Source organism: Pseudopodoces humilis, chromosome 20 (genome assembly GCF_049639895.1).
Source record: "Pseudopodoces humilis isolate 2021_Gansu_Grassland_sample_001 chromosome 20, ASM4963989v1, whole genome shotgun sequence".
NCBI lineage: Eukaryota > Metazoa > Chordata > Aves > Passeriformes > Paridae > Pseudopodoces > Pseudopodoces humilis.
Genome location: NC_142219.1, coordinates 7,848,414 through 7,872,560, shown reverse-complemented (window position 1 = coordinate 7,872,560; position 24,147 = coordinate 7,848,414). Strand labels below are relative to the sequence as shown.

The window sequence follows — 24,147 nt, the reverse complement described above, 5'->3', positions numbered from 1 at the left end:
GGGCCGACCTCCCCTCAGCCCTCAGCGAGCGCGCGCCGCCCGTTTCCCGCCGCCCGCCGGCGCGCGCCCGACCCCGCCGGGGCGGGGGTGAAGGGGAGGGGGGCGCTCGCGGCACGCGCCCAGCGGCACGCGCGGTCCCCCGCAGCCCCCCTTGCCCCGCCGCGCGCACAACGGCCGGCGGGGGCGGGGCCAATCGGGGGCGGAACCGACGCCCCAACACACCCCCTCGCTCGCGCTCTGGTTCCGCCCCCCGTCCCGAGCCCGTTCCCTCCTCCACAAAGCCGGGGGCGAAGCAGGGGAGGGGCGCGCGCCACTTCTGCCCGCCCCCCCGAGGGAGGCGGGGCCGGGCGCGGGGGGCGCGCGCGCGCGCGCGCGCGAGGGCGCGCGGCGATTGGCTGGCGGCAGCGGGGGGAGCGCGTTTAACGGCCGCTGCGCCCCCGGGCCGGGGCAAAGCAAAACAAAGGCAGCGGCGGCGGGAGCGGGAGCCCGGGCGGAGCGCACGGCACGGGCACGGCACGATGCCTCGGCCGCCCCTCGGCCCTCAGCGCTGCACACGCGCGCCCGGCCCCTGTCTATGACCCTCCGGCGGCCGCCGCCGAGACGATACCTTCGAGGCGAGGGAAGCCGTCGTATCCGTCCCTCCCCTGATCTCCCCTCTTTGTTTTTCGGTGAAGGCCCGGCGCGGAGCTCTCGCTGCCCGCCGCGCGAGGACCGGGGGTCCTGCCTCCCCTCCTACCCGTGCCCCCTAAGGGAGAGGGCCCGGGGACTGCTCGGAGCCCGGGCTGGGAGCGGAGTCGGCGCGGCGCAGCGGTGAGTACCGAGCGGGTGAGAAACGGCCCCTGTTCCCTGTGCTGGGATTTATTTTTTTGGAGAGGGGTGGATGGCGGAAGGCGGCTGCGAGAGGCGCCCCGTGCTGCGCCCCGGCCGGGGGGGCCGCTGTCTCCCGCGTGCGCGGGGCCGCCGAAGCAACTTTGGTGGCGGGAGGAGGCTCGTGCGCTATTTATAGTGCCTGGAAATGACGGCAGCGCTGTCTGCCCGCAGCCTCCTCGGTGCGGGGCGGGTAAGGGCGGTTTACATAATTGAGGGGGGGCGAAGCTGAGCTCGGCGCGGCGGGGACCGGTGGGGTCCCCCCGCGCTCTCCCCCGCTCCGCGCGGGGCCGGGAGCCGTGGGTTTGTGCACGGAACGGCGCCCGGAGCAGCGCGGGGCCGCGTTCGGGTGGCCCCGCGGCCGTGCCGGCGGCCAGAGCGGGGAATGAGCCGTTGTCCTGCTGGAATCTCTGCGGGGGGGACAGAAAAGGCGACGGCGTCACCCGCCACGGCAGCTTCGTGCTCCGGCGTGAGAGGAAACGGCTTTAAAGGCGCACGGCCAGCAGCTCCCTCCTGGCGGGGGAGCGGGGTGTCAGCTGGTTACTTTCTCCGCACTTCTTTTCTCTTGTTATTTCCTGGTATGTAAAGGTGAAAATGAGGCTCCTGTGGCTCAGTCTAACTTGGAGGTTTTCCCCTGCTGGAGTAAGCTCACCGCAGGTTATTGAGAGTGCGCACACAGGATGTGTCCGGCTTTGTGCAGCCGCTCAAAGACTCTTTAAGCGTGTTTCGTGTCGCTCCTTCCTTAGAGCGCCGCCGGAAGGGCGGAGAGGCCGATTCCTGACGCACCTGCTCCCGTGCCACGCGCGGCGGGCAGCCGCTGTTTCCCCGGCCGGCGGCGTGGGGCCCGTGCGGGGCCGCCCCCCCGCCACGCTTCTCGGGGTGTTTGTTTACACATCCGGGACCCGCGCGGGGCGGGGACGCCCCGCCCCATTGGCCGCGCTCCGCCCATGTGACGTCACGGGAGGCGGGGCGGGACTTCGCTTCGCCCGGTCCGCGGGACTCGGGGTTCGGGGCGGCCGTGCCGGGACGGCCCCGCCGGGAGGGCGGAGATCGCCGTGCCCGGCTCCTGCGGCCGGGACAGCCCCTGGGCCCTGCACTGGTAGGTGCGAACACTAGTAGAGCTTCGAGAGACACACCTGTCCTTGCGCTGGACCAAAGCACGGACTGTGCCGCGGCCGAAGAACGAGAGAGAAAAAATAGTTGGTTCGGGTTTTTGCTCTGCTCTGTGGGAATAATGAGCACAGCTAGAGGAACTGCTCCTAGCTGTGAGAGGGAAGTGAGACTTATTCACCACTGTTAGAGCGAGCTAGGAAATGGTTTGTGTTGTGCCTTTAACGGCACAAGTCTGTGGTTCCTATGGTGTATATCAAACAGTCGTCTTTTTGAAGAGAGCAATATCAAATACAGTTTGTTAAATGGGCCTTGGAATTATTTTAATTTCTGTAGTTGAAGAACCTGGTACGTTGAATCTGGAAGAGTCCAGATTGCTTTTGGAAGTGTGAATTAAAAACACTTCTAGGAATGCCTTGAAGAAAAATATTTTCCTTTTATATTCCGGATCACAGAATTGCAAAGGTTAGAAAAGTTCTTCAAGATCATTGAGCTCAACCATTAACCCAGGACTGCTAAGGCCACCACTAATCCACATCCTCAACTGCCACATATACACTTAGTGAACTTCTGCAAGGATTGAACTCTCTCAATTACTGATGGAAAGGGTTTAATTTAAGCCAAAGTCAAAACATCTTAGCATGTGGTGCCTTTCATTCTGAAACCCTACTTTGTTCTGGTTTTGTCTATTTCTGTAAACTTAAATAAGATTTAACTCAGTCCAACATTGAGTTCAAACAGGGAATTTAAGGGAAACCTTTTGTTCTTAGGTCACTTTTTTTGTATCTCTTACTTCTAATAAATGTGGCTTCATATCTACCTGTTCTACAAGAGCAAACTGTTTTCTGCAAATAATATAATAGTTCTTCCCAGTGCAGTTGTAATTAAATTATTTTGGGACACTAAGTATATAATATTTGTTTAAATGACTATTAATATTTAAGTGCTGCTCTTCATGCCAAATGAGTTAATATTTCAAACATATAAATGTGTCCCTTATCAAATGTTTTTCCAGTCATTCTCATGTGAAGATCCATGCTTTGGATGACAGCTTGTTCCCATTCTTGCTTTATTTTTTTAGATTCCTTGTGGTGTGTTCTGTGTCTTGTTTGTGAATTATGTCTGCCTTTGCAGTTCTTTGTGTAAGAAATCTTCTTTTAGCAAGTGCTTCAGTAGTTAGAGTTTTTTCCTGCTTAGGATTAAACAAAAAATCCAAACTGAAACCCCTTTAAGTTCTGCTGTGGTTGTCTCGTGTGCTAGGCCTGCTGTTCAGATGGCTTTCTCAAGGCTTCTTTTGAAGCTCAGTAACTGCTTCCTATAAACAGACTTTATGTGGCTTTCACTATCTGCTCTAGCTGTATTACCAATGTCCTACTGCTAGAAGGGTGGTTAGTGCTGCCTTGCACACAGTTTACAACTATGATAAATCATTTGCATGCTCTTAGCTGGATCAGCATACTGTAAATTCCTTATATTGTCTCTCATTTCTCTTTGTGCTATTGACCTACTCAGGCAGTCACCTGCCAGCCGATGACACAAGTAGACTGTGCAGTGTTTGGAGTGCTCATTAGCACAGTGCATACATGGCCTGGGAACTGCTGGCCTCGGACAGACCAGGAGATGTTATCGGTGTTCAGCATCTTTCGTTTTCAGGCAAACAAAAAAGGTTTGCTTTCCAGCACAGCAGGAGGCTCTGGCATGCTCTGACATGTAATGTCTCTGAAATGCACTCTGAGGATTAAGTTTGCAGTTGGGTGTTCTTTGTGCAGAATTTAGCTTCGGTATCAGATTGTGGGTTTGGTAGTTTCCATTAAGGCTGTTCTGGTACAGTGAGGAAGTACCTAATTAGCTTTGATCAGGACACAAGTCAAGAAGGTCTTTGCCTAAAGGCCTAATTCTGCAGAGCATGAAAGAGTAGATATGGATCCCTGAAGTCTTACTTGGTATTTGACTTAAAGCCAGATATGATCCTGCAACATTTTTGCTGAAAGCTGAAATGCAAATATATAAAATATATTTACTGTTGGACAGAACAAGTGTTTTCCAAAATCCCTTTCGTTGTTGCTTGCTATGTCAGAACTGACCACTAGAACAATTAAATAAACAATTAACTTCCTCTCATTCCCTACCTTTTTAGTGTGATTTTCTGCATGGATGTTTTAAAGAGTACACCTGGTATAATGTGTAAAGTGCTCGTATTTTGTGGAGAACTGTTTGAATCTTGTTCTTCATTAGAAGTGTGATGGAGTAGAAGCCATTAGTAGAACAGAACTGCTTTTTGCTGTGTTGAATGGAACTTGAACTGCGCAGCTCCTTAGAAAAAGGGGCCTGTAGTGCAGCCAGGCATTTGCTCCAAATAACACTTTGCTTTATGGCTGGACTTGTTGAATAACAGTTAACTCTGGTCTTGTTGTAAGCTGCTAATTGTTCTGCTCTTTTCACCTACAGGTTGTGACTGTTTCTCTTCTGTCATTTGTGTGGAAAGTGCCACACACACTCCAGAACAACAACGGCTTTTGCTTGCATATTCCAGTGTTTCTTTTGTCAGCGAGTTCAGCAAAGTTGTAATTCTTCAAGTGCCAGCCCTGAGCTGAGTGAGGAGCCACCAGCAGAGATGGTAAAAATGACAAAATCAAAAACGTTCCAGGCTTACTTGCCAAACTGTCATCGAACCTACAGCTGTATCCACTGCAGAGCCCATCTCGCCAATCACGATGAATTGATCTCCAAGGCAAGTGGTTTCTTTAGAGACCTCATAAATTATTTCTTAACCAAAATGGTTGTCACTGTGACACCACTGCTGGTAGATAAGGGATGCAAATTGATGCATACTTCAAGGTATCTTCCCTGGGTTCACTCTTGGGTCATGCATGTGTGTACTAAGAACTGGATGTATTCTGGAAACTTCTGAATGTGACATAAAGGTTGATCTAATACATTTCCCATGTTAACAACCTGTGTCTGCTGTCAGGTGGGTTCTATTTGTGAGCCGTTGTATCTGAAAAATCTGCTAAGGAAAACTAACAGAAGAAAGCATGTGTCTCTGGGTAGGGAAATTAGTCTGGTTACAGTTATTTCAGATAGACTTCTTTGACTGTTGGATTGACGGTCACAAAACTGTTTCCAGAGTGTCCCACTTGTGTTATGGAATCTGTAAACATGCTTTTGCTGTCTAAGGAAAATGATTAGCCAGAGATGTTCAAAATAGTTGGGCTGTCTGAGCTTAGAGAGTAGGTAGAACCTTGGAACAGGCTAGGCCTGCCCTTATTTCCTGTTGCTAGAAGAAACCAAGACTTGTGATGTATGAAATATGTAGGGAAGTTTGGGATAAATACTTGACAGACTGGTTCGTTCTTTGCTCCAGACAAACTCCTGGTTAAATTACTCTTTATGCTGTTGTGGAGAAAACACTTCAGTTGCTTTTCAAACTTATTACAAAATGTTCCCTATATAACTGATTTGTCAAATAAAATTAGTTATAAACGGTTTGACACTAAAAGTTCTCTGTTGCTCCTGTTTGTGTTCAGCAGCACTCGGGTGATGCTGCTCTTCAGTGTTGAAGAGATGGGAAGGCTTGAAAATGCTGCTACTTCTGAATTCAGGTTTTCTTTGGGTGAGGAGAAAGTATACCTGCTTGCTTATCCAAGGGCTATCCAGCAATAATGGGTTTTCCCCATACAGCTTTTACTCTTTACTTGAATTTAATTTTTTTTTCCGTGTTGATTTCAGAATTTAAGAGGCCTTTTTGGCACCACTGGATTCTAAATTATAAGCACTCAGAGTTACATTATTCACTTTGTGTTCTGGGCCAGAAAATACTAGGAGGGGTTAATCTTTCCTGAACTTCAGGTTGAAGATACCTACAGGAAGAAAGAAACTTTTGCTGTTTCTCTTAGGATGTATTAATTCATTGAGAAAATACAGTCCAAGCACATAATAGGAAGCTTTTTTTTTTTTGTGTGTGGACTTAGATTTTTGCATGCCAGGTAAGGTGCCACAGTTGCTACATGAGCCAGTTTTCTCTAAGGGCTTGGGAGCTTTGGTCAACAGAATACTTCAAATAGGTTAAGTAAATCACGTGTTCATTTTACAGTTTCATAAATAATTTCAAACATTAAGAATTGAATTTCTAATTTTAAGAAAACATAGAGGACTCTTCAAAAAATCTGTAGTAAATACAAATAATTGCTTCTAAGTTGTTTCTAATGGTGTTGGGAAGGGTCTTAGAGGTGGATTCTACTTGATTTTTGGGTTCCTTAATTTTTGATGTAGACACTTCACAGAAGTATTTGTACTTGCAGGTTGACCATATGTTTATTTGACAGCTGATTCATATTTTGTCAATTCAGGATTTTTTTTAACCATATTTTGTCTAAATCTGTATGGTAAAAGAGAAATGCATTTAAATGTGCAGTATATTTTTGTATGTTTTTAAAATAAAAAGAACATTTGTCATCTATTGTACTTGTATTTGGGACATAGCTTTGGAAAACCCATCTTCCTTAGGCTGAAGTTTTACATAATCCAACATCAGAGAAGTTCTTCTGATGGAAACAACTGCAAAGCAATAGACAGACTTGGATCATTAAAAATAAGTACAGCTGGCCCTGGGGAGGGTGAAGGGTGCAAATAAAATCAGATTTTTTTTTTTTGTTTTCTGAACTTCAATTAAAATGCCTTTGTTGAAGCACATTATATGCAATGAACTTAGGTTAGAGATGGTTCTTTGACATATCTAGAATCCTAGTTACTGTAACTACTCAGATGCAGGAAAAAACCCCAAACAAACACAAACCAGTGTGAAGTGTAGCAAGTTGATTTTATACCATCTAAAGTTAACAAAGAACAGTGTGGCTCCTGGGCTGGCTTGGATTTATTGACGGAGTAGAGACTTAGACTGTTCAACCTGACTTCCCCCCATTGCCTTGCCTTGAAGGCCTAGTTCAAATCTAAAGCTCTGTGTTACATTCTCTAAATAGAATTTTTGGTTTCAGATTCTTACTTTCTTCCAAATGCTTCCTGTACCATCTCATGCCAGAACCCAGTGCCACAGGACCTTTGCAGCAGATAAAGGCAAACAGTATTTACTTAATGCCTGGCTGAAGCTGCTTCCTTTGGGGGCTGTCCCTCACTCCATCTTTTCTGGGGACATGGTGCTTGTTTCTTCCTCACGTGTGGTCAGGGAAAATGAACCAAAATGCGTGGTGCACTTCTAATTTAAAGCAACTCCAACTGGCTTTCTAATGTGCTTTGAGGTATAAGGATTTATTATACCTGACACTGTAGTGGTTTTTGACTTGAAGATGAAAAGATAAGCTATGCTGTGAACTGGGTGGTGTTTCTCTTAAATGTTGGTCTATCATGGAAAAGCAAAAAGTGCTGCAGATTTCTGTCAATCAATCCCTTTGATTCTCATCCTCAGAATACCTGACTTCAATATAGATTTGCAATTCTTATGCTTTTGAGAGCTGTTGATGTCAATTGTCTGACAAGGATGGCAGCATACACGAATCACCTTTTCATCTCACTTCTGTTCTTTTTGAGCAGCAGGATCTCATTCTTGCCCTGGAATGAATCACAAAGCTCTCTTTTTCTTGTGCCCTTGCTGGTGATAAAATGGCTACTAAGAGTCTTGGTAATGGCTTAGAAATAAGAACACAGATTAATGAGACAGGACAAAAATATGTTACCTGCTCAAGTGAATTCACTTGTGGTTATAGCTTTCCCTGCAGCTGTGAAAGGACTCTGTTGCCTGGTGTTGAAATCAACATGTTAGTGGTAGAACATACATTTCTAGAGGTTTTCACTCTCGATATAGGAGGTAATAACCTTGTGTTTTCTGCCTGGGGAAGGGGAAGGCTTGGAGAGAGGACTGGTTGAGATTAGGAGCCCCAGACTTGGGAGGTCATTGTCAGTAGAGATAATGAGAAATGTTACTCTGTACAGCTGGACACATGCACACATGTAAGAACAGTTGCAATAATAATTTATAACTTCCAGGTTATCTTGGGGTAGGCATTGATTTGAAGGAAACATAGTAAGAGAACTAATGAACTGTAGGTTCAAATAAACTTTGGATTGAAGTAAGTGTGAGGTGGTGTCAGGTGCATCTGAGACATGACTGATTTGTGCTGCTAACAAGTATGTGAGTGCTGGAGACTTCAGACTGTCAGGATGTTAAAGGATTTTTTAAATGCTATGAGAAGGAATAAACCAATCATCACTACATTAGGGTATCTTTACAAGATGGGGAAGAACCTATGCTTTTCAAAATTTCTTCAAAGAGGCAAATATTTTTCAAATTGTATCCTACCATGATTGTAGGCAGGGAGAAAAGTAAACTGAGCAAATAACCACAGGTCTTAATCAAGAGTAAGGCAAGGAGGTGATGCCATAGGAAGCCCTTGGTGGATTTAAAATTGATACTATAGGAGACACTTCTTGGATTTAAGATGTCCAAACAGCACATAAAAAGTGACCAAACAGTATTTGTTAATATTTTTTAAAATCCAAACATAATTAAATTTTGAGATAACTCATATAAGACCCCTTGAAGTACAGGGGATGTTGCCACTTGTGTGGCCTAAAAAAAATTTATATATTTTCTACTCTTGGAGCAATTCTGGAATAAGTTTTGTGGAAGGCCTAACTGAAAGAGCTTTCCTTTGTTTTGTAATATTAGGAAATGTGCAGTGATTATTAAGAGCACTTAATTTTATAGGAGACATGTTACTTGAAGGGCATAAGTTCCAAAGCACTTGAGAGTGGCTTGTACCTACCAAGTTCCAATAATTGTTTAGAAATTCAGGTATGATCCAACAAATTACAAAAAAAATACAAATACTTAATAGAATCTTGGAACCTATTGGGTATACTGCAAAGGATAATGTTTTGTTACTCAAGGTTGACCTGCTTGAAAGACTGTTGAAGCATCTTAGAGTGTGTCTTAATTCTGGAAATGGAGAGAATTTGGATTACTCTGCATAGATGTCTGTATAAATACTGTCACTTTCTTCTGTCTCATTCATTGGCAAGCGTATCTGACCAGAGGGGAAAAAAGTCATGTGAAGTCACAGACAAGACTAGATGTGTCAATATTTTCAAGAATGAGTTCTGCATAAAGGTATATACATACATACATATATATATATATATATATAAAAAAAACTGTCATTGACTGCACTGGGAAATCCTTGCACCTTGTGGGTGAAATAATGATGTTGGTGGTTAAATTTAATTCTCCAAGGCATTCAGTATGATTGCTCTTCTATTATTGATGAGAAGGAAGAGTCTTAAGCCTAAACAGATGCTAAAACATTTTTAGGCTTGCTTAGCAATCTGTGGTTTTGTCTTCCATTGTTTAACTGATGAGATCAAGAGGAATTTTTTTAAAGGGTTTATTGTCTTTAAGTAAATATGCTGTGCTTAGCTTGGTTCAATTTGTAATCTTCCTTTGCTTATGATATAATGAGTATTTAGAAAAATAGATGGGCCTGTTTTATGTATGCTTGAAGGCTGTTTTTGTTCCCTCACTAATTTCATAAATATTCTGGTGATAATTTTTTTCTCCAAGAGACTTCTAGTTTTTTGAGTTCATCTTTTTCTTCTGGGGGAAGAATCTAGTTTTTGAAAGAGAAGCAATCTTTGGAGAACATCCAAGAATAGATTTGAAGGCTTAAAGAAGTTGCAAAGTGCAAGGGAAGTGTTCTACTCTGTGTATTTTGACATAATTATTTCTGAAATCCATTCAAGAAGCTGCATAGGTCAAGATAACTTGTCCTGCCTGACAAAGTCTTCACTTTGGGGAAATGCCATTTGCCAGCTTTGCAGGCAAGCAGCATGTAGTTTTTGGGGTAGAATTTTTTAAGGTTATTCTCTACATATTGGACTTATACTGAATTTGATAAAGCAAGTTATAAATAATTGAATGATAATGAACTTTAAAAAGAAAATATTTATTATGGAGTCTTCTAGAACTTTCCTAGGAAGCAGTTGAGCAGCAGCATCTCTGGTGGTCTGCATTATCAAAGAGTTGGATGTAAGGAAAACACCAACTGGAAAAAATGTGGGGCTTTCCCCCGATAATTTTTTTCGTCTGTACCTTATGTTGAATTCAGTTTTCTGAATTTATGTTGCAAGTCTTGAAGTGAGAGAGTATCTCATGCATCTTGCTGAGGACATAATTTCACACATCTGAGCACTTGTGTTTCTGGTTTACTTTAAGAATGCTGCCCCTAACAAATACAATTTTCTGTATTTCCCTAATTTGTTTATTTGTTCAGAGAACTGATTCAGCTTGATCTATCTTTGCTTGTAAACGGAACTCCAGCAAATGAAAGGAAACTCAAGAAAATTAAACCGAATTAAGACCTATGGACTTATTTAATATTTTATTTCTGTGTTTCAAATAGCTTGAAGACAAGACACTGGTAATGCCCCTGGGCTCAGAATAACACCTGCTTTGTCCCCAGTACATGCTAAGACATCAGTTTCCCTGCGTATTTGCTGTAGAATGCGATCTCTGGCCATGCAATCTAATCCCATCTCTGGGGAATAATTGATGGCATAAGCTTTTCAGTAGCATCCCTTCCCCCACCCATGCCTTCAGCTGTGCCTTAGGGCAGTAAATACATGTTCTGCTTGACTGATACTTTCTTTCCTTCTGAGTAAAGCAGCTAATCCTGGTGTTAGAGGTAAGGGTGGGTTTAATTTACAAGCATAGATTGTACCTAATTCTGCATGTGTACAAGTGTGCAAGTGAAACACGTATAAAGCTTCTTTACTACATGATGTATTGGTGACAGAGGTCTGTCAGATGCCTTGAAAAGATCCTAGTTCCAAGCTGTTCTTGCAGGTGACTTCACTGTAGTTTATAAGCACAATTAGACATTATTTCTGGTACTGTTAGACATTCTGGATACTTTCAGCTGTGCTGAAACAAGAAAACATGATAGATCTTAGACAGCCTTCTGTATAAATGGGCAGCTGGTCAAAGATAAGGATTTTCTAAGGAATAAGTTAACTCATAAATTGCCCAGCTTCTAAGTAAAAATCCTGGTTGCTGTGAGTCGATGAGAGTTGGTCACATTTGCCACTCTCTTCTAATTCCTCTCTACTGGGTAAGGCATATTTAAGACTGTTGGAATAGAATGTTCTGCTTTAGTTTTGATTTATATATAGTGCTTGTGATCTTGGAAGTGCTGAATAAATGTTGCAAAGTTAAAGTTTATGTTTGCATAGGTGATGTTTATTCTATTGAAGGGTGGTTTGTCTGCAGACTGGTTTGAACAGTTGTGCCTGTTAGTCCTTGACACTGCCATTTAAAGTACTTGCTTTCATTTTGTTTGTGGAGTTGACACACAAGGTGTTCAACCTGTCAGCCCTTAAAATTCGTATTGGTGTAACTGAATCATACAGTGCAGACTGTGAGAAACCTAGTGCTGGTAAAAAGCAAATGTTCAGTATTATTTTTTTTGACTTATGCAAAATATTCTGTTTATAGCCAAGTTATAAGCTTAGCAAGCAGCTCAGACACCAAACTGAGTTGTCCTCTTGTCATTTCTAGTAGTAGGATGCATCAGAAAGTAGAATTCTGATAATAAATATTTCTTACACAATTAGGAGAATGCATCTGGGAAAGGTGTATACATTTTTGTGGTGTTTGACTAAAATTTTTGGGGGAAAAAAATCTCAGCTGTTCATGTGAATAGGAAACAGACTGCCAAGTGCTAACAAGAGATGGATAATAAAAGTTAAAAGACATGAGAATTTAAAAATGGATATCTTTGCAGTGCTTTTATTCCAGTCAGAGCCATGTAAGAGCTCTGCATGGTTGGATTGCAGACCATTCAGTGCCCAGTGAAACACAGATGATGTGGCTGGGCACTGGTTTTAAAGGGAAGTCTGGACCCACGTTCTGTGTTCCAGAATGCAGTTACACAAGTTGCTGCAGGTTCTTGTTGAGTTATCTGAGTGATGTAAACATGGAGGAACTTGCTCATTGCAGCTGGGCAAGAAACAAGTGTTATGTGGCATGTAAATACAATCCTTAGCCTCTAAACATGAGTGTAGGTAGGAAAAGATGGTATCAAATGGATCAGTCATACTCTGGGAAGGGGAAGCAAGGCTGGAATGGAGGAGCTTTTCACAGTGAGATGTTTGTGAACAGTCTTTCGAAAATCACTGTCACTGGAAAAGATTCTCTGTTGCCTTTCTCTCTGCTCTACCTTGATAATCCTAAAAATGAGAAGGTAATGGCCATTTCTGAGGGAAAATAAGCTAGGAGAGTACAGTATATCGAGGGCAACAAAGCAAAGGGTGCAAGAAAAGTAATCTTTAAAAATATATTAGGAAAAGAAAAACAACTAAAGCAGTGCTTTCCAACCAGTGGTTTGTATTTCATTTGGCTTGAATTTTTTTTCAGCTTATGAAACAAGAGAGAATAGCTGCTTTTTGTGCTATTCCTGGCATCCTGTTACTGCCCTCTGCTTAATTTTGAAAAATGCAGGGTCAAAGGAGAGCTTTTATTAGGTGATACTAAGTCAAGACTAAACATAAACTTGGCAGAAATACTGCATAAGATACTTCAGAAGATCTCCTGACTCTTGTTGTTTTCTGGAGTCTTTTTTTTCTTCTCCAGCCTGCTGGGGAACTTCAGGTATGGCATATAAGTAGTTTAAAAATTATTATATAGGACCAAACAAAACAACCTCCAACCCACCACATTAATTTGTATGTGATTGGCATGTGTAATTACACTAACACAGGATTAATAGAGAGTATTTCTTGGTGCTGTTTGAAAAAGGATTTGTGAATTCTAATTCACAAGTTTTTAAAGCAAAGGGAATGGCTGCAACTTTAATTTTAAGAGTTTTTACAGTAGCTTAACCAAATACGGTCATCATGGCTTTGGAAGTTCTTTTTAATAATATCAGGTATGTGAAACAAAGAAGTTACAGTTTCACATTTACATTTTACTGAATAAGGATTTTTGAAGTGTTTCCTTTACCTTTTCTTAAATTTTGGAGTTGCATATCTGTAGTTTTCTCTAAGTTAATGTGTTGTTTACCCAGGCTGGTTACTCATTTGTTAATGGACATTTAAGAGTATATATCTGAAGAGTTTTTGTTTTCACCTGTAGTAAACATTCTCTGTTTGTTACTGGCTCTAGTCTAGAGAGTCCTGGTTATTCTGTAGGAACTGCAGAGTGTAGGTCTGCACCACTCTGCCAATTTTGTGATGTTTAAGTACCTCAGGAGAACTGAACTAGTGGGGTTTTTGTTTGTTTTAAAGGCAGCTGGAAATTACTTTCTGCCAGAACTGTTCCGACTCTGTCCTCAACCAAGTCTCCTCTTTTCAGGGTCACTACCATCTGAAGTTTCAGCTTTCACTGTCCTGTACAGCCTATCTGGTTTTCCTTGCCTGGTGAAAAATAAGACTTGTAGTTCTGGCTGGTGGAGACAGTACTTTTTCTTAGAACCTCCTTAGAATCACTGAGGAGTTGGACTGTAAGGTCATCAAGTCTAACCACAAACCCAACACTGACAAGTCTACCTCTAAACCATGTCCCCATGTGCCACATTTGTGTCTCTGGTGACTCCATCACTGCCCTGGGTAACCTGTTCCAATGCTTGACAACCCCTTTGGTGAAAAAAATGTTTCCTGGTATCCAACCTAAACCTCCCCTGGTGCTACCTGAGGCCATTTCCTCTGGTCTTGTCACTTTTTAGATGGGAGACGAGACTGACCCCACCTTGCGACAACCTCCCTTCAAGTATTTGTGGAGAACAATATGTTCTCTCAATACTTCTTTTAAATGGTTGCTAAAATAATAAAATATTAGTGCTATAAGCTGTTAAGTAGAATTTCTCTTCTTATATTAAAGATTTTACAGATACATGAGGGCTGTATGTGACTGCCACTATTGCTACCTAGAGCAGTCCAGAGTCAGGGATTTCTTTAAACATTCTTTATTTCAGTATATAATCTGGTTAGTGTTGATCAAAAAGGGTTAATTTAGATGCATTTTCCTTTTACAGGGTGTGGGGATTTTTTTGCACACTGTTCTGTGTAATTAAAAGACAATAATTATTGCTGTTGTTTTGCTAGTTGGTAGACTGGCAAAATACCTATTTTAGTGTCAAATGACTTTGATACTAAAAATAATGTGGTGTGATGATGTAACTAAATACCTGTCAGAAGAAGAATCTGTTGCAGAAAGGACCTTCTGCCTATGATTTCATGCCTGATGTTACTAAAACCATGCAAAAGTATTCAGGTTGATATTTTCCTTCCAGAAACCTTCTGTGTTGATATAATGCAGGCTTCTGAAAACTTGGTCTGTGATGTTCAACACTAGAACCACAGGGATTGTTAAAAACAATGGTACTTTCTTTGCATCATGGATAAAGTAGTTAATTTTCTTTGAAAGTAGGTTAGAGAATGGAAAGGCTGAAAGAAAAAAAGTAACACAGTTTACAGTTTTGGGGTTTTTTTCTTAAATGGAATTCAGTATGGAAGAGAGAAAAAAACAAAAACTCAGTTCCAGTGTGATCCTGTTTGGATGGAAAATGTGTGTGTCTAAATTACTAAGTAATTCAATGCAGAGGGAACCAGATGAAAGCAATGATGTGTCTGACACAGGTTTGGGATGTTTTACCTGTGGCTGCCTCTGGTCTGCTCACAAGTTCTCCCAGTATGTCTGCAGCTCACATCCTGAGCACATGTTCGGGGCTCTGTGTGCATTAACATTGCTGAGTGCATGGAAGAAGAGCTGCCGGTTTAGTTGGTTCAGAAGGATCAAGGGTGCAGTTCCCAGGCATTGAAACTGTTCCATAAGCCAAAGGCTGATTAGGGGTTTTAATTCAAAACTGTGCTACTGCTCTGAACTAAAACATTAATTTAGATCCAGCCAAGAAAGTCTTAACAGTCATTGTTTGTCCATAATTTGTCAGGAATGTGAGAGATTTGAAAGCATGTACCTGTGGTCAGACATTTGATGGTAACAGCTGTCTTACTAAAATGAAGCTGAGCTTATCTGTGAATTATAAACTGATCAGATGCATTTCCTGAGTACAGTATGCTGGGTATATGCTTTGGTCCATAATTTCACTGCTCTTATATCAAATGATGCAATGAAATTTGAAATAAATCATCTTTTGGCTGCAGCAGTGGAAGACAGAGGAGATGGGAGTAATTCCCTTTGAGTTAAAAGCAGATTATTTCAATTAGCATGAAGGATGTCTAGGAAAATGAGAATTGATATCTTGCAGAGGGGTAGGAAAAAACTGTTTTGCTTAGGTTATGGATGTTGAATTTTGAGCAATAGCACTTGACAAAGTAAAATAAAATCATTGTTAAAAATCTAATGTAGGTGACAACTTGTCTGACCAGACTTTCCTATAAAGAACTGGTATAAAGTAATTAATCTGAAATAGTTTATATCTATATTATCATTGTATGTTTACTTACCCTTCTGGAACTTTTTTTTTTGTGGAGCTTGTGTTTTTTAACTTGTGCAATTTTTTTTTTTTAATGCAGTCCTTCCAGGGGAGCCAGGGACGAGCCTACCTCTTCAATTCTGTGTGAGTATGTGGTTATGGTTCTGTACACCACCTGCAGAGTTTAACTTTATGCTTCCCAAAGGGAAAACAGTAGGAATTAATATAGCTGTACTTTGCCCTGTTCTTTTTAATGCTGGCTTTACTCACCAGCAATAGTTATTAAAGCACTACTGGGCTGATTCTGAAGCATTCCTTTGCACATTTATAAGTTTATCTTACATTTTAAGTAATTCTGCTAAGAGCTGGAAGATTAGGGGAGTGTGTTAACGTGAAATTCCTTTTGTGTATGTAATGGTAGCTGTCTCGAGCAGAAGCTGCCATTCTGAGATACTTCAGAAGTCACAAGATACTGAGTGACTGTAAATTTTCTTTAGACAACTCTGCTGTGGTCTAAAGAATTTCCCAGTCTGACAGTTGGATACATTTACAGGTTAATGTTTCAGTAAACTTGGTACATCCTAAATGACCTTGAATATTGCAATGTACTAGAGGCAAAATGTCTCAGTGATCTTATCTAGCCTAATATTTGCAATTATAGGCAAGTCCTTCCCTTGATAGGAGGCTCTTTGCATTTGTTAATGGGTATATTTTAAGTTTTTAATGTGCAGGATTATATTTTTGTCTTTATTTTTCAGCAGTTTTTTGTGTTGTAGCATTTTGCAAAAGAGATACAGTTGAGTGTCCTGGTCTATTTTTGACCAGGATAATGGAACTGTAACTGCAAAGGATTTGATTGCAGATCCTTGAAATTCTTTTAATATGTAGTTGCTCAGTGGTGACTTGGGATTTTTGCTATAATTCTAATAAGAAGAATCTGGTACTACAACAGCAAAAATGGCAGAATTTTTCTCTTGTTTAAAATTGTCTAAAAACTTGGTTTAGTCTTGCCTCATGTTTTCTGCATAGACTCATTTCTGGAAAAATTGGCTTGATGCAGTACTTCATCGGATATTTTCTTTTGAAATTACTGTTTGTTCATCAGGGCTTAGTCTGCTGATCTGTAGGAAAGAAATATTTGTGGCTTTTTTCTTGCTGCTATTTTGGAGCTGGTTCTAAATTCAGCTATTGGTGCTGATTCACTGGGACAGACTTCCATTAGAGAGGTCTCAAATTGTTTTGAAGTAAAGCCTGAAACTGTAGAAGTGTCCAGTTACTGTGTAGTGTTCTGTTCTTTGGAAGTTTAACTATTTAGCTTGTCTTTGTTGCTGGGAGTAAGTGGATATCACCAACAGTGACACCATAGCCACTTAAAAACAAAAAACACATCCCTTTTTTTCTTCCTATCCTTCTGCTCAGTGTAACAGGAAGTTACTTCTGCAGCATTGAATGAGTTAGGCATTTTTTTAAACTGTTTTTTGTCTGCAGGAGAAAAGGTGAGAAACAGTAAGAAAAGAAACACACTCATCTGTTAACATAATTTCTCCTTTTTTTTTCAGGGTAAATGTGGGCTGTGGTCCAGCAGAGGAGAGAGTTCTTCTGACAGGTTTACATGCTGTAGCAGATATCTATTGTGAAAACTGTAAAACCACTCTTGGATGGAAATATGTAAGTAACATACTTAAATCCTCAATAAATGTTTGTATGTTGAAGCAGAGATGATTGAGTAGCCATTGAGTAGCACCTTTGTTGACAGTTTAGGGGAGTGCTTTTGTGTACATCAGGCTCTAATATAATCTTGTTTCCTTGCATCTGCAGAAATGCTGTAGCAGATAATAACTTTTTTCTGGACTGCAAATCAAGTATGAGCTATAGGTGCTATTACAGCTATCTGTATTTCTGTATTTGGTAATCTTTTTACAACACTACCAAGCACACATGCACTAAACCAGGTGGGAGAAATTGTCAGAGTGACTCTGTAATGTCTTAGATTGCAAAAGCCTGTTACATAGCAAAAATATTAATTACAGTAAACTGTATTACACTGTTTATAAATTATGTGGACTCGATTCTGTTTGAAAACTTACCTGTGTACTTGCAGCTGTATTGCAAGTTTGAAGTTTTGAAAATACTAGATTCTGGGTAGGATTTTCACTGATTGTGTAGCTTCAGATTGTAGATGTTTTCCTAATGCATTCCCTGTGATGATGAATACAGAGGAGAGCTTTTGAAGAGGTTTGCATTCCCTCTTTTCATTACTTCTGGGAATAAATAAATAACACATATAACATGGCATTTTCTAACCTTCACTTTAAAAAGCATTAAAATTCCCTAAGCAGAGAGAGAACATGAACAGTTCTACAGCAAGATCTGTGCAGTAGATCTGCTGATTCCACTTAGGAGAAGTTTGCTTCGGTTTCCTTCTCAGTACTTTCCAACCTCTCTTTTTTTTTTCCCCTCTCTCCCCTTATTCAGTGTAACCAATGTGGGTTGTTAACTGTAAGGACTGGTTTGTATTATCAATGTAAATTTGATGTTTAAAATACTTCATTTCCTGAGCTTAATTCAGTGTTGTCTTGATCTTTTTTCTTTTTCCTCTCCAGGAACATGCTTTTGAGAGCAGTCAGAAATACAAAGAAGGAAAATTTATCATTGAACTTGCCCACATGATAAAAGACAATGGTTGGGAGTGAACCACAACCTTTTTCCTTGTTTGGACTATATTCTGTGGAACAGGCTTTACAAAGACTAATGCAAAGTAAAGGAAGAGCTTGGCTAGAGTGGCCCTGAGAATATCACTGAACTCTGAAACCTCACAAATGAGTAGTGTAGTGTAAGTGGCTATTTCAGGCCATGTTTGCCTTTTCTCCTTGTGTAAGTTCCCTCTTTTTGTACGTGTATTGTGTGAACAGTTGTTTTGGAACATTTTGGATGACCTTTTTCTAAACTCTCTCAGACTAGAGAAACAGTTCACTAATTGAAAACAGATTTTACTGGTTAGCATCTCTCTCTGACCTATGCCTTTAATGCTACTTCTGCTGTGCATGCTTCTTGCCTAAACACCTACACTCCAGTCCTGTAGAAGTTCTGTACCTGAGCAGTCCGAAAGAATGTATGGGATGGGGTGCTTTTTTATATGTAGCAATTTCTGATGTGTTTGGCAGTGAAGAGGATGCAGTATTGTTGTTATTAATTTCTTTTTTTAATTTGAGTGTACCACAACCTATGTACATCTTGTAGGTGAATTGGTTAAAGGTACAGTGCTCACTTCAAAAAATACTTCAATTGCACTGACTGAAGTTAGCAGGTCTCAAGTTGTTAGGAAAGGTTATGCCAGGGGCTTGGTTTCTTAATGATATAACATAGAAAGATTTTAAATCAATAATGCTATAGAATATGTTCCTTTAAGACCAACATATTCCCTAAGGAGTTTGCTGGATAAAAAATTTATAAAACTATAGCTTTCAAGATTAAAAAGACAGAAAAATATATGCATCTTCTATTTTGAAAAAAAGTAAAAATTAGTTGGTATATTAGGAAAAAACAAAGTTTTGGTACTGTACCTTTGCCAGTAATAGGGACTTGTGCATCAGTAAATTTTTATGGCTGGTTCCATTTACATGTATAGTCCTAATGCACTGGACAAAGAGGTTGTTGTCAAGGAAACTTGTTGAAGTCTTCTGCTTCTGCTACATTTGAACAAAAATATTTATTTTTGTGAGAAATGGCCAGAGCCTATGACATAAAAATTAATATAGTACCTGTAGGAAAAGGAGGAGTAATAAGAGGGAAGTTTGACTTGTTTTTTCATAAAATAAAATAGCAAGATAGTTTTTAAAATTTGGGGGTGGGGAAAGGGTTTCCTGGTTTGCTGGCTAAATCATCCCCAAGTATCTTTTTATAATAAAAATTTATATGAAACTCACCTTCTCTTTTGTTCTCATGCTGTTTCTTTAATGGAATCAGTTAATGAGAGAAACTTCTGGAAAGTATATGCACAATATGAGCTGTTGGTATCTGTGTATGCAAACTGAGCAACTGTGAAAGAAACGCTCTACATAAATTTGCTAACTTAATTTTCAAATTAAACAGTCTCTACAGACTTTTTGTATGTTAATCCTTTTAATGCTTGAGGACAAACTGTTTGAAAAAAAACCTTTAACACTACATAAGTCCTATAACTGAACAATACAGAAGCCTTGCAATACGAAATCCCTTTCTCTCAATAACAATTCTAATATGGCACCTATGAAATTGTTCACAGGTGCTGCTGCTGCTGTTCTGTTTTTGGGAATCTCTCATAGGCTTTCTGAACTCTGCTGCACTTTAGAAATTGTCAGACATGAAAAATTATGCCAATGGGTAGGGGCAATACGAATCTTTAAAACCAGCTTTCCAGTGTTTTTGTGGGGAGGAGGAGTGAGAAGAGCATTCTCCCAGGTGTACACATTCTCTGTGATGCACGCTGGCTAAACTGCCTGCCAGATGTTGTCATGATTGATACCCATGAATTTAAAATGTAAGAATTAGAGAATTAGTTCAAGCTGTTGGGTTTCAGTCCTGAGGCCTGAGGAGGTACAGTTATGTTCAACCTGGATTTTGTGGTTCACATGTTGCTATTTCATGTTCACATCAGGTCTCATTTTTAACAACGTCATTGATGCAAGATGGGCTTGGGTGTTGCCTGTCTCATGTTCTTTTTGATCTGGAATTCTTGGGATTTTGTTTTCCACCATTGCAAAGTATGTTGCCAACAAGGAAGGCGCTAAACTTCTATCAGCAAAAAGTTTGTGTTGGCTTCTAAGTCCTGTTGCAATGTTGATACTTGTGAACAGCTTGTGAGGTTTGTGTATCTTTGGGCTTTTCTTATTCCCTGGCTACAGACTTGCTGAGGCAGTACACTGGACCGAAGGCAAAAGTAATGGCTGCTTTTCCAGAGAGAGCTGAAATTAAAGAAAATATGTAAAGTATTAAAGATTTTTCTCTCCAAAATTGGGGGTTTGGCTAGCTCTTGTTAGTAAGCTAATGCTGTCTGTAACACAGTCTTATTCTTAGAAATTCAACCTCTTTCTTCAGTGCATTATTTATATTTCAAACTGGACATTTTCACCAAAACCTTAATTAACTTCGATGCCAAAGGTTGGGGACTTCAAGTGCTTAGCACATAGAGCTTCAGACTACTGGCATAAAGAGTTAATGACCTATATGTGATGTTTATGGCTTTTAAGAGAACCAAACAAAGCAATATTCTCTTTGGTCTGTTATTAAGAGTGGATGCTTAGAAGGAGTAAAGAGTAGAATCTAGTGCAGAATTACTATTTTATGCTGCCATGTAACAATTCTTGAGGCCCATTCTTTTGAGGGAACATGTGAATTTTCTTCCCATGTTGTTTGGCAGCATCAATGATTATTTTCTCCCCTCATAAAGATATAGAGAATTCTTGTTACTGGTTTTGGTGAAAGTTGAATCCAGATAGCAATGACTGCTGGCTGATGTGAAGAGGTCAGTCTGGTCACTGAACCCTCCAGCAGTCATTTGAAAGAAAAATAAACTTACTTGAAAAAAAAATTTTACTAAAGCGTTTTCCCTAACCAATTTTTGTAATATATTAAAGATTATATTTAAAGTTTGTATGTGTTTGCTCTGGGCAAGTTTACTTCCCCTCCAACTTGAGCACTTTTGTTACTTGTACTGGTTATTTTTGGTCTTAACATTTATTTTGTATTTTGTTTTTTATAAATTGTAACAAAAAGCTTTTGTGAACCATTGTTTCTTGCTGGCTCTTTCTTGGACCAAATGAACTGACTATGAGCTGGCTTAGAAGAAATGTTCATTGGGATGCATAGGAATTTGCTAGCAAAAATGTACATGTATTGAAAGTTTTTTTTCCACTGAACCTCTAAAGCCACGCCTGTCCTAAAGTAATTAATCGTAATTCGGTGTGACTTTAGTAATCTGACCACACATTCTCTGTCTAGGTCCAAAATAATGTTTGTAACAGTGGTTTTCCAGCACTGAGTCTGCTTCCAAACCCTAGAGTTCTTTGGCTGGTTACTTTAAGTACCTTTCTGATTACTAAAAGGCAATGCTGCCATGTATAAAAATCCTGTCACATTGCAAACTTGCTGTGAAATCAGCTGCAGAATTTGGTGAGGGATTGCTGACTGCTCACCCTAACCACTCCTGCTGTATGTTTTTAGAGGCCTGGTAATTTTATCTGCCAGTTAAAAGGGCTGGGATATGAATTTCCCTTGTTGATTGTAAGCTGTACAATAGCAAACTGTATGAAGGAAGATTGTTATGGCTCCATCTTAATGTCCCAGTAGCAAGGCCCAGCATAATGACCAGTGTGGGTGGTATGCCTGTGTGCTTGCAGTCCTTGGGAGAGGAGGGGGAATATGGATTATGACATTTCTTTGAGTTAAAAACTGGCCTCAGAGGTTCTGACCGAGACCCACTGCCCCTGTAACCAAAGGTCATCTGTATTTCCCGCTGATGGATCAGTGCAAGAGTTCCCTGAGGCTGGGTGCCAGGGTTGGTGGCCATGCACTTCCCTCCAAGTGCCGCTTGTAGGGCTCCTCCTGCCCGCTCATCTCAGCAGCCAGATTGCAGCAGCAGTGACCTCCAGACTCACAGACCAAACTTCAGTCATCTCCAGCCTTGGATATTGGCCATGAGAGGAAGAAGCTGTCAAATTATTATTAAACTTCTTGGACACTTTATTGGACTTCACTGAGACTCATGTTAAGCCAACCAGCAGTATAAACACTTACTGGAAAAGGAACAGATGCTTCAGAGGTTTCTTTTTAAAGGACTGTTACAAGTGGTTTAAGGTCTAAAGCATGAGTCATAAATGGCAGTTGAGTTGTGCCTCATTGTTTCTTAAACTCTTAAAAATGCTTTCTTTTACAGGTGACATGGCTGTGTTGCTGTTTTGTCCTTGCAATACTGTACATCATTTGTTGTTTCACTATATTGTATCTATTCGAGGTATCACAATAAAAGCTTTCAATTGTTTTGTTGGGTTACCTGTTGGTTTTGTGCTATCTTTTCTTGCTAATTGAGTTCTCAGGCTTTATCCTCTGGTAGGGCCAAAGAGAGAAGACAGTGCTCCTAGTTACTCTTAAGAACTCATAAATAGGTTGAATCTGATTTTTGTGCAATTTTAAGACTGCCACAAAATATTTGGGGTTTTTTCCTTTCACAAATCTTTGCAAAATACAGAAGTTGGTGTTGCTTCTGTTTGGGCTTTTGCCTATTTTGAGCCAATTGTGGGACCTCTGCATGGTGAGAGTCAGTCTGCACAACCCCTACCCAAAACAAATCCTGAGAGGAAGTGTGGGTGTGCTTTTTGTTGTGTCAGTTTGATCAGCTGTAGACCTGAGGAGCACTCTGAGCACAGCACTGTTCATTCTGCTTTGGCTGGGAAGAACTCCTGTAGCTCCTCTGATCAGGTTATTGGTCTTGTCAGTGATACGATCCCCCTGGTCTGCCTGAGGCTCAGAATGAAGTCATTCAGTGCACACTTAAGTGGTGTCTTCAATAATCCATCATTTCATCTCACAAAGGGATAGGGATGTTGTCCATGCAAGATCAAACATATTATTTCCATCTTGAGAAAATGGAAGATAGCCAGCTACCCTTTTTCTTATTGAAGTGCTGTCTTAGGGGCATGAAGTAAGAATCCTTCCAGAGCTGAAAAAAACCCCAAACCCTAGGGATAAAATGGCATTTTATGTGAGAGGTATGGTCTTCATTGTATGAAAACCTTTTTGACAGGCTATAATTGAAGTAATAAAGATCCAAGTAACACATCTTTTGGATTTGAGATGTTCATAGTAACATCCTATTATATTTTGGTATATCAGAGGGACTATAAAACCATCTGTCAGCAACTGGGTTACTAGAATAATTTTGGCACTGTGAACTCCAGTGCTCTCTTACCAGCTGGAAAACATCAGATGGACAGGTGCCTCATCTAAAGCTTAAGAACCTTCCATTAGATGGCTTTTTGCCCCTGTTCAATTGCAGTAACTGGTGCAGTTTAGGGTTCTCCCCTGTGCCTCAAGTGCTGCAGCTGTGACTGGGGACAGCAGTCAGTCTGTACTGCCAGAGTCCAGGTACGCTGAACTGGCAAACAGCCACACCTAGAGCTGAGCTTATCCTCTGCACAGGACTCCAGCTGGGTCACTGCCCATGTGAGGTTCTTTCCACTTTTGTCTCTTCCTCTGCTCTCTGCCCTTGGCTGTGCCCCAGATGGGCCGAAGCAGGGAGTGAGCACCTGTGCTGCCACTGGCACTCACCTCCAGCAGGCACAGCAACTGTGGATTAACTGAGGCTGGACAAAGTAGTTCCTGGCTGTGAGACAGCTCTGCTGAGCCATGGCACTGATGAGCATTAACTGTTTCTCCTCTAGAAGAGCTGAGCTGTTCTCAGGGTTTGGCTCATTTATTTCTACAGCATTGCTGAAGAAGATTTGAGCTGAGGTGCTCTGTGACCCTGGTAGCAGTTTAATCTATGCTAACCTGATTGCCTGAAGATTTTATTTAGTAAAGATCACTTGAGAAAGCAGGCAATACAGGTTTTTCAGTGTTCAATGAATTAATGAGTAGATTTTTCATGGTCTGATTTCTGTATTTTAATGTAAGCAAAGCTTAACTTTCTTTCTTGCCCAAATAAACTTTAGTGATTTCTAGTTTAAGCAAAACCAATGGCAGGGCCAAACTAACC

The 24,147-nt window shown here is 41.0% G+C and overlaps 1 protein-coding gene across 2 annotated transcripts; it reads left to right on the top strand.

Moving 5' to 3' along the window:
• Positions 1 to 422: 422 nt before the first annotated feature.
• YPEL1 (yippee like 1) lies at positions 423 to 22,445 on the top strand. Of its 2 annotated transcripts, none has more exons than XM_005524384.3 (5): positions 423 to 810; positions 4,426 to 4,708; positions 15,517 to 15,560; positions 16,976 to 17,084; positions 18,020 to 22,445. In XM_005524384.3, exons 2-5 carry the CDS (start codon positions 4,592 to 4,594, stop codon positions 18,107 to 18,109), a joined length of 360 nt encoding a protein of 119 aa, XP_005524441.1. In that variant the 5' UTR covers positions 423 to 810; positions 4,426 to 4,591; the 3' UTR covers positions 18,110 to 22,445. The 2 variants fall into 2 exon arrangements, with proteins under 2 accessions (XP_005524441.1, XP_014109292.1); XM_014253817.2 differs by lacking the exon at positions 423 to 810 and adding an exon at positions 3,345 to 3,643.
• Positions 22,446 to 24,147: the final 1,702 nt, after the last annotated feature.

Coding starts and splice junctions, on each gene's coding strand:
- YPEL1 (XM_005524384.3), top strand. CDS start 4,592: ATGGTAAAAATGACAAAATCAAAAACGTTCCAGGCTTACTTGCCAAAC. Junction 4,709..15,516: donor ACGATGAATTGATCTCCAAG/GCAAGTGGTTTC, acceptor TTTTTAATGCAG/TCCTTCCAGGGGAGCCAGGG. Junction 15,561..16,975: donor GCCTACCTCTTCAATTCTGT/GTGAGTATGTGG, acceptor TTTTTTTTTCAG/GGTAAATGTGGGCTGTGGTC.